Source organism: Struthio camelus, chromosome 1, assembly GCF_040807025.1.
Source record: "Struthio camelus isolate bStrCam1 chromosome 1, bStrCam1.hap1, whole genome shotgun sequence".
In the NCBI taxonomy this organism is placed as follows: Eukaryota; Metazoa; Chordata; class Aves; order Struthioniformes; family Struthionidae; genus Struthio; species Struthio camelus.
In genome coordinates, this window is record NC_090942.1 from 48,219,674 (window position 1) to 48,230,561 (window position 10,888).

The 10,888-nt window shown below is 39.6% G+C and overlaps 1 protein-coding gene across 2 annotated transcripts in view; it reads right to left on the reverse strand.

The window, feature by feature from the left end:
• RASSF9 (Ras association domain family member 9) overlaps positions 1-10,625 on the reverse strand; it is a 29,432-nt gene extending 18,807 nt beyond the window's left edge. Inside the window, exon 1 of one of the 2 annotated variants that reach the window (XM_009674579.2) lies at positions 10,375-10,625. In XM_009674579.2, the coding sequence (XP_009672874.1) occupies positions 10,375-10,421 (47 nt within the window). In that variant the 5' untranslated portion in view covers positions 10,422-10,625. Of the gene's footprint in view, positions 1-9,942; positions 10,226-10,374 lie in introns of those variants that run through there. The other variant, XM_009674580.2, reaches the window with a different exon arrangement.
• Positions 10,626-10,888: the final 263 nt, after the last annotated feature.

The following is a 10,888-nucleotide window of genomic DNA, read 5'->3' on the forward strand; positions in this document are numbered from 1 at the left end:
TGCCACAAAAGAGTTAGGCCCCTAACAATGGGACTTGTTGACACCAGCAGGCACAGCAGGAACTGATCTAAAATAGTCAGAAATGCAAACAAAAGGGTAGGACTTAAACATTTACAGTTAGACCGCATTCAGATGTTCCACCTGCATAAAACCTTACAGTATTAATTAAAACCAGAACCAAAAGCCTGAACTCCCCCAGTGAAGCCTTTAACATAAGTCTTTGTCTTTCTCCTAGTTACTATAATTAACTTATACAAGTTAGCACAAAATGAACAGCTTCCACAAGAGATACTGAGAGAACTCCCGTTGATTTAAGGACTTTCCTGACAAATAGTGCTAAGGATCCAAATTCAAGTATCTCACAAAGTGTTCGGACCACAGGGACACTTGACTGCGCTTTGTATATCACTAGGCATGCTCTGAAGAGGGATATTACACAAAACTTCATGGTTGAAAAAGGTGAAAACCTGCCTTTCTTTTCATTTTGGTAGGGTATGAGCAAGATGCACAGCTGCAGAGTTTTCAGGACCTGTGTGAGACTAACAATGGTAGTAAATGAATCCGGTGAATGCTGCCCGCCAAAAGATACTACCACAAGTTTTAATTATAATTTTGTGAACATCAGAAGTTCCTAACGCTTGGCTTAGGTGACTGCAATGGCATTTAAGTACTAAAGTCTTCTTTGTAAATCTAGCCCTTATTACTTTCATTCAGGATGAGCCCATCCTACCTTCTCTCCTGTGCACAATACTACCCCCGATAGAAGAAACAATTTTTCATTTTATTAGGTCTTTTACCTGGTGTCTTTTATGCTTTTTATCACTAGATATACAACTGCTTCAACAACATTACTGAATTTATCTTCATACCCTCTTCTAGGAAGTAAAGAACTGCACTACCTTCCTTTCACAAATCCGAAGCTCAAAGAGACTTAGGCCAAAGACATCCACTCATTCACAGTTTGGATGACTGAACTGGTATCTGTAACAAAATATGTCTGGATCAGGACATCTGTAAACTTCCTTTGTCCCTGTGAGTTTTTAGGCCTTGTGCAAAAGAGATTACAGGACATCAAATTAGAAAATGAGGAACATGCAGTGAATAACCACTTTTGTAAACTGTGGTTTATGTGACTTGCCCAGCACCACGTAGGAATTTTGTGGCAGGAGCAGGGAATACCATCCAAGTTATTCGGATGGTTCTCCCTTAATCATACATTAGTCACCTGTAATTCACTGCTCCATTCACTACCGACTTTGTAATTTCTAAAATGAATTGTACAAAAGATGGTATGTGTTCAGTACAGTGTTAATTAGGTCCTCTACAAAGTTTAAGCATGATCCATGAAGACAGGATATTCAGAGATGTTAACCTTCCCTTTGAAAGTGATTTAGGTGGAGCTCATCTCATCTATTTAAAATGTAAACGTGTAGTCAAAGATAATTCTCTGAGTTTCCTCTATAATCAGTGGCATAAGATAGATACCTCCAAAAGGATGACTAATCCCATGCTAAGATAGATGTCTATGGCAGACTGAATTGCCCTCTGGAAGTGTTTAGCTGTACTCTTTAACTACAAAGAGTACCAAAATGATTAGACACATATATTTCCAATGGCTAAAGCTGGGTAAGATGCAGCTCGATGTCTGTGCTCTACTGTCTACCTGAATCTTAGAAGCAATCTGACTGTCAATAAAAGTAAATATTCTAACCACACCCACAACTACAGTTCTAAAAATAACTCATATTTTTGTCTGACACTTCTAATGGTCTTTATGAGTAAATAAATACCAATAGTTGTCTACCTAGAGCTTAAAGCAGCAGAAATAAAAATCTAGGAGAGTACAATAAAGTCAATAGCGATCCCAAACTTCTGTTAGAAACTGGGTTTGTACAGAGCCTTTTTTCTAAAACAAGATACTAATAACAGTGGCCCGGAGAGATACAGGCAATACTTAAGTTAAGCAAGTATAGTTAGTCGTTTAGCAATCAGTATACAGGAAGTCTGACAACAGGCACTGTCCAAGTGAAATAACAGTTCAGCACATCAGTTTACCAATTATAAAGCCAACAGAAACAAGAGTAACTGAAAATCAGCATACAGTCCTGCATTTATAAATATCACTAAGCCACTCTTTGATCAGTAAAAAGAATCTGATAAATTCCTGTGACAAAGGAGGCATAAAATATATCATCCAAATACTGCCTCAACTGCTGTTCTGAATTTTTTTTTAAGTCTAAAGTGCTTTCACAGCAGAAACGACCCTCAGTAGAAATAAAGTTATATTGAACTTGAAGGAGATTAGGGAAAGCAAACTAGGGTGTTCCACATGGGTGAGGGAATCTGTTAACAAAGAACAAATGCAAGTTCAAGACCAAGGGCAGACTCTCTTAAAAGTTAGTAGTCTTCACTCAATTACACAACTTGTAAGCATGCGTGACATAAGGTCATAGATGCTTACAAGTTAAATTAATGTAAACACATTTATCCCTGACAAAAACAAAACTTGGCCTACTGGATTATTACATTTCTAAACAAAAAATGATTTTATCCCTGAACAAGAGAATGTTATGCTTTTCCATATTTAATTTAAACCTTGTTAGCTGCATATTATTAAAAGAAGGGCAAAAGATATATATCTGGTGCTTGTCAAGTGAGCTGATTATATTTGCCATTATGATGGGAAATTCATAACTCAAAATTCTTTACATTAATAAATGAGAACAGATGGGGTGGAGAATAAAAAAAGCAAAGTAGTCACATTGACAGTTTTGACCCTTAAAGTAGACAATTCAGATTTATGCATCTCGTTCATAGCAAATTTTGTACCTCTGTGTAAATATATTTTCCTCCTATCACTACTCCTAGTAACGCAGCTGATTAATGAATATAGGAGTTAAAAAAAGAAAAAAGGAAAACAGAGGTTTACATCACGTCCAAGATAACAATACAAAAAATAAATCGGTGGCCTGGCTTCTTACCTATAATCCTAATGCTACAACATACGTCTAGTAACCACCTATAACTTGATATAAAATGATTCAGATTGACACACGATGCAAATGGACTCAGGTAGACACCTTAATATTCAGTGAAAGAGAAACACGTTTTTAAATAAGGTGGATTTGAGAGGTATGACAAACTTATAGTGGCAAATGGTCTTTCAAGTCTGGTGTCTTCTCTTCCTCTCTACATGGTATCAGGACTTTAGGACTTTTTATAACATTAAAAATTAAATTGCAGGACAACTTTATTATCATTACTAATGAAGACCTTGCATTCTGATTTTTTACTTCAAAAGTCATCTTTCTCTCCTCACGTTTACCTCACAAAACCACCTCGCAATGTGTTAAGAAACACATGACAATTTTCATTTATTTCCCTTTCCAGGATTTTGCAGCCCTCCCCACAAGCTGTTTTATCATTAGAAGAAACCTTAGACTGTAGGAAATTTCTCAGTGAGGCATGCAAACTCAAAACAACACAATCTGTGGTGTACTCTCATTTCTCTGTGTGGCAGCCAGCTCTAGTGTACTCTACACAGAACAAGAAACAAGGAACTCCCAGATTTCAGTCTTACCTCTCCTGCTAACTTGCTTTCACATTTTGGACTTCTATAGAATTTACACCATCTAGTCATGTCCTACTTATTCTCCTGAGACACGTAAATATTATCACCCAAATTACAGCTAAGGAAAACCAAGTATGCTTAACGGTTGTCTGAGGTAAGCAAGCAAGTTGGTATCATTATCACTATTACAACACGTGCTTGTTGAATGTATTTCTGGATAGGCTAACACAGGAAAAAGCAACTAGTGGGTGGTTCTGCTGCCCAGCTGAGGCAAGTTCCAAAAAGGTGCTCAACAATTTCCAAAAAATGCTTGCCTTTTGACAGGGCTCCCTGAAATCTGCAACTTCCAAAATCACTAATTATCTCTTGGCCTTTATATTTATGTGTAACACATAAAATGAGAAATGATTTCTGAAAATTACTTTTTTATTGCAAGAATTCTGCAGTTCTGTGGAAGACTTACAACCCTGAAAGGAAAAATTCCCTCATCCAAATTTGCATGACAAATATACTGCACTGATTTCTACGTAAATTTTGTGAGAGACATAGATGATAAAGAAGTTCAGGTACAAACTGATGTGACAGAAACTTTCAGAGACGTCGGTATGACATTTGCCTGTAACACAATATCACATCTACCTGAGGATTACACTGAACTACTGTTTTTTAATACCTACACTCTGTGGAGGATTATTCTGGCCTTTACCAGACAAATAAACGTCGTCATCTATTTTTTGCTCTAATTCCAGTAAGTTGTTCACTCTTTCTTTCTGTTCATCATCTAGAACCCCTTTGACTTTTTATCTATAGTGTCCAGTTGGATACTTGCGGACTTATCAGCACAATAACACTGCAAAAAATGCCAGAGAGTCACCATCTTGAAAGTATCGTAACACATAAGAGAAGCAATAGAAGTGACACTAACAGCTCAGCTATCTGTGCAAAGGACTGGTCACCAGCATGTCCAGATTCATTTCCAGGCTTAAATTAGTGTGTGTTCTCAAGCAAAAAGTTTATCTTGCATCATCCTTTCTGTCACTATTAATAAACATTTATCTACATACCAAATAAAGAAGTTGAAGGAACTAATTAACATTTGTACAGCAGTTGTGATGTTAATGCCTGCAAATAATAACATTTAAAATCATAATTTTAAGGTATTGTTATTCTCTGTACAAAACCAAACCAAATTAAGATTTTCTGAGCATACAGGCATACCTCTGTGGGATATTCAAGAGGTTCTAGCCTGTGATTACCACTGACTTTTATGAAAGTTACTAGAGTTAAAAAGAAAAATCCCCATCTCTGAAAGTCATTATTCATGCAGCAATGTCTGATCCTTTTCCCTGCATGCAAAATATTACTTTTTCACCAGTAAAATAGGAAATCACCATTAACCAGTAAGATTTTTCTTCTGTTACTAAAAACATTTTTTTTTTTGTCTGCAGTGTGTTTTCTCAGCTTGACTGTACATTATATTAGTCCTTCAGATTAGCTTCAACTTAACCTAAGTACTGCTCTTTCTTCAGATGGTGTAGTATTACATACATCTATTAGTCATTTTATTTACTCCACTGGAATGAAATTGCTGTCTGCCCTCCTGGGATAGTAGATAATTAACTCTTTAGAAATAAGGTTAGTATTTTGCTAGACGAAAAGCTCTTCCTGAAAGTGAAGTGAACAAATATGTACAGAGATTACTAGAAGATGTATGCAACCATTTTGACCCCTGAAACAAAGCTGACAAGCCATACCAGTGAATAAATTTTAATGGATGCACTCTGGCTCAAAAAGGAACCTCTTCTTTGATAGTTCAGTAATGCGACTCACACACAAGGCAAAGGGAAAATAATGAGAAGAATATGTTCCGTCATTACCTAAGCATATCAAACAAAAACCATCCTTTCATTTAAAAAATTTAATATAGATTACACCATTGACTCTAAATAAGCTTTCATCCGTCCCCTACAACATACATGCCAAGTTCCAGGTATTCTTGGAGCAAAAAGCACTTTTATAACTTCATACAGACTTCTCTCAGGGTACGCTCCTCTGAGAAGATGAGACCACGATCTCATTAGACTTACAGTATAGTTCATATGCAGTTCATTCAGACAAGCAGCTGATCTCCAAGCGCTTTTCCAGCCCAAACCCAGATGCTGAGTATTTTCAGTTTTGCTTCACCAAGGCTTAAAATGTACCACAGTGCACTCAACTGTAAAGCAGTAGAGGTGTTCAGAGTAATACTCAAGTCACTGAGCTAACTATGTACAATGAGAAACTACTGGAGGGAGGGAGGAGGGGAGGGAACATTATAATGTTGTGTCAGTATCACATAGATGAAGTCTCTAATCTAATTCATTATCCTGCACTATAATATAAATCCTGAGAGAATAACTGAATATTACTCGCACTGGGAGGGGCCTCTGACTCTCAGGACAGGAAGAACTCCCTCTACGTGCATACTAATGAATGCATATGCATGGTCTTTCTGTCTATCTGTGAACCAGAGTTGAGGATATGATTAAAGAGAGGCAAACAAAAAAGAGAAGGCAAAGTAAATTATTGCCTCCTGTACAGAAACACCATGCTAACTACTGGGGGGCTGAGATTTTGAGGGTAAAATGTGGAAAAAAATCAGGAAGGAAGAGCAAAAGCAATAAATACTTTTAAATAATAATAGATTTGTAACACCACTGTTTTATCATCAAACAGTACTGTGGGTTCGGATGTGTTGTATGTCAACAGAGCATACAAATGGTTGTGGTAAATTTAGGATCAGCGTGAATCACATCGGCAAAAATATTTCTCTGTTTGTGCCTAACAATATAGCCCTAGAGCTTCAAGGACAACTATGTGAAGAAGAGTGATTCTCCCTTTTGGCTTGCTTTTTCCCTGGCCTACAACCAAACATTTGCATGGAACACTAGAGCTCTGATGAGTTTGGTTAAGGTTTAGATGAAAATCCCAAGGACATGGCCTCAATGAAAGAGAAATGGCAATGGAATCAAACTTTTGGAGTGAGATCACTGGGAAGATAACATGGTGACAATGATACACCCACAAATCCCTGAGATGATGAGTAACATTTGAAGAAATTAAATGAAAAAAGAACCTAAAGACCCATTCTCAGAAGTCATCAAATCTAGTACCCCAGAGCAGAGTAGTCTTAATCTTAGAAAATAAATGGGGCATAGATTCCTGTGTTACTTAGCAACCAGGAAATTTCATACAGTGTAAAACCATAAAACATATGCACTGTAAAAATATATGCTCTGTTTTTGTTGTTCACACTTGGACAGGCAGCTGTTTTGTGTCTGTGAAGTGTAATGCATTAGATCAATACTAGACATTATCTATAAAGAACTCAATACCCTTTCTCATACTCAGTCTTTGGCTGAGCATTTCCTCACATCACAACTTTCAAAGAGTAGCATCTTTAAGAGGTTTACCTAAAAATAAATCCCTTCAGGTTCAGTCATGTCACTGAGGCTGAGTCCTGCAGGAAAAGGTCCTTTTTCCTTTAGTGCCTTATAAGGTTCAGCCTGTCCTCATGGAGCATATTTGGATTTGTAGATGGGTGGAGCTTTGCTATCTTTTGGGTGTGTTGTTCCCCAGGGGAAGTATTAACAAGTACGTACTCGTTCTGGGAATTATAATTATTTCTGGATGCCACAGGAGATCGGAGAATAGTATAAAACACTCCTCACAAGTCTTGAAAAAAGTATCAAGATATCACTCATGCTCTTTCTGGCCAATAAAATATGTCAGAAACAAATTCCTAGCTGGTACTTCTCTGAAAACAAACCAGAGCTTATGAAGACCTACCTAATGGCTACCTAAGTATTGTGCCATCTCTCTGCATGAATTAGATTTCAGCAGCCCAAGAGAATAATACAGACCTCAACAGAGGTTTGGCCTTCTCGGGGTTTAATCTTAGTTTCTTTCTCTGAAGGCTTCTAGCATCACAGCTCACACACAGAGTTAGAGTTAAACTCTTTGTTTACACTCTAAGTTCTTTGGGACAGAGACTGACATTTTATGACCTGGGTGTGAAGAGTCTACTATAAAACAGGGCCCTGATCCTTTATTAGGACCTCTAGGCAATGCTGCAAGACAAGCACTAATTACAGAGGTGTCATCTTGTTATCTGAGCAAATGACTGTAACTCCTTCATTTTCTTTCTGGCTCTTGTTCCAACTACTTTTGTTGCTTTGACTAAGCCATTTAACTCAGTTTTATGTCCTCCTCGTGTAAACACAGGTTTTAGTCCTCATTTGCTTATCTCCAGGAGCTATGTTCCGATGTAGTTAATGGTCGTTATTCTCAGTGAAAACGCAAAGTGGAAAGGAGGGGAAGGAGAGTGCTTGCTTCCCTTGTACTCCCCCTTTGCTCAATATTTCTTCTTTTACAACTGAGTTTCTCAAACAGATGGGCAATAAATAAATAGTATATTAAATTCCACATGCATACATACATACATACGTGTGTGTCCTTTTTTGGTCTCTCTTTACAGATAGGCAAACTAAGGCATGGTAGACTAGTGAGGTACAAGTTCTAACTTCACAGCTACTGCTCTAAACACAGCTTAAGATTTTAATGTCACTTGACTTCCTATTCAAGATTTCAGATGAGTTGGCAAAGATACAATCATAATAAAAAAAAGAATTATTTCACAGTTCTATTGTACTATTGTACAAGACCCATTTACTAACTCTACAAGCAAAGTGTGAATTCTCAAAGTTCAGTATTGAAAGTGAACTTGAGATACGGAGAAATTTAAATATTTGAATACGTAATAACAAAATCTTTAAAATAATTATGTATTTTGCTTTGTTCTTGGTTCCCCCCCCCCATTTCTATAGTCACAAGACTTTCATTCCCTTCTTACCCCTCTTGCCCCAGCAACACCTCTCTGCCCGTAAAGGCATTCATTTTGGGGGGGGATCAAATGAAATGAAAATGATAAATGTTCCCTGTGGTGTTGCCTTCAATATTTCAATTTTTAATTGCTATTTAAAGTTTTGGATTATGACCTTTTCCAGGGAACACAATGTCACATCAGTGAATGTAATGAGATTGATGCAATTAGTATGAAGGTATTTTAAATGTCCAAAGAGAAACAGATGCATAAAAATGGAGTGAAACTGTGCTTGGTGATTTAGTATAGTTATTCAGATAATTGCAATAGCAAAACTTATATTTTAATAGGAATAAATATTCAGCTTTCTGTAAAATCAATTTGATAAAAAACCTCAGGTATCCCTTTCTAGCTGTTCTGAACACAGAATGGCCATGCAAGGAATACTTTAAAATATTTACATTTCCAAACTCATTAGCAAAATACACTTATGTAAGCAGTAACCTACAGTATTAATGTTTCTAAAAGAGTACCATATTTTTAAAACCTTGATTGATGTAGTTGTTCTATTTTTTATTTCATATAATGTTTTAAGTTAATCATTTCACAGACTCAACAACAATCACATCTCCAGAACAACTCTCAGTGTGTCAAATAAGCAGAGAAAAATCTAAAAGCCAAAACCTGCACTTGGATCAAAATCAGGACATTTTTACACATCTTTTTAGGGTCAAATCCTATTCCCTCTGAAAAAGATCGTCCCTGGGGTGCCCTTAAATATGAACTAAATTTCACTGGAGAACAACAGTTAAAGTGGGGAAGAGATCACAACTGATCTGTGAGCTTATCCCTGAGCCAAAATGTCAGTGATACTTTTTTGTAAATCTTAGCTAGACAGGTTGAGCCACTGTAAATTCCATAGAGACCAAAGTAACATGTTCACCCCAAGCAAATTTACACTTTAAAACTTTAATGCCCTCCTAACCCTCAAAATGATTACATACTTCCACACGAGGCATTGCTTGTTCTTTTTACAATTCATGTGGATGGCATGTGGAAGCACGCACAAAGTGAGGGGCAAAGTCCTCGTAAAGAAACTTCGCAGGAGCCAACCTGAGGAGCACAGCTGTCAACCGGAACATTCTTCCGGGCAAAAAGAAAGGCAGCGAAGTTGAGCTCAGGGTTAGGGGGTAACCAAAAAGCTTCCCCCCTCCTCATGCTCGGTGCCCACACGCGCCCCCCCCGCCTCCCAGCCAGAAGACGAGTTCAGGGGACGGGGCTGATTCCTTGCAGCTGCAGCCTGCGGCTTTCCCACCCTGGGAAAACTGGGGAAAGCAGACCGCGGAGGGGCCCGCAGCCCGAGCGCGATCCCGGCCGGTGCGGCGCGGCGCGGTGCGGCGCGGTGCGGAGCGGCTCAGCCCGGCGCGGCCCCGCCGCAGCCCTCCCGTGAGAAACTTCGGCGAGTTTTTTCCCAGAGCGGGTGAAGGGCGCTACGGCCGCGGGCACTTACCGCCCTGCGCAGGACCCCTGCACACCGCGGTGGCAAACTCTTCTTTTCAGCCCCGGTCTAGTCCCAGCTTGTTAAAACGAGGGACTTCAAATGTTCGCGTTGGTTTGGACGGGGGAGGTTCAAAGTTAGGAAGAGTAGTGTCCTCCCTGCTGAAAGTTTTGCCTAGGACTTAAAGGGGCCAGGGCGGAGAGGGGAGAGGCAGGTAGAGGAGCGGGAGAGAGGAGGAGAGAAGCGCCCCTCGCCTGCCTCCGCGTCCCTGCACACGCTCCCCCGGCCCCGACCCAGCTCGTACTCGCAGGTGAGCCCCGAAGTTGCAGCCCACGGGAGCTGCGTTGTTCCAAAGCAACACGTCCTTCCTCAGAACCGAAAAAAAGTATAAGAGAAATCCATCCCTCACCCCCCGCCCTTCCTCCACGTACGCGCAGACTTTACCTGTTTTTATGCCGGGTTTTTAATAAATTCCTTCCGAAGGGAGCCATGATCCCAGCGGCAGAAGCATAACATCAGCGATCCCCAAATAATTCGAGGGTGTTCCTTTCTCCCCTATTTTTCCCTTGAGCGCCTTCCAGCTTGTTAATAGTCACCGAGCGTAGCGATGAGCTGGAAGTTGTGTAATTTACTGCTAACTTTGAACTCCGGCTTGCTGCTGCTGCTGCTGCACCTTTGGAGTCCTGCCCAGCTGCAATCTTGAAGAAGGCGTTTAGGAGCAGGAAAAAGAAAGGGGGGCCGGGGGGGGGGGAACAAACCCCACACTTGCTTCTGTGATGTGAAGTTATGTACAGAGCTTGCAAAACTTTCCGCCTCGTCACCCTCAGGGCACCAGCCAGCAAATGGGAAAGAAGGGGTTTTGCTCCGGTGGGGAACTCGGCAAAACACACAACAAAAGGATTGAAAACTTTCCCTGGGAGGTTCCAGCTACTTCAGGTCAAGTCGTTCAGCTAAACAG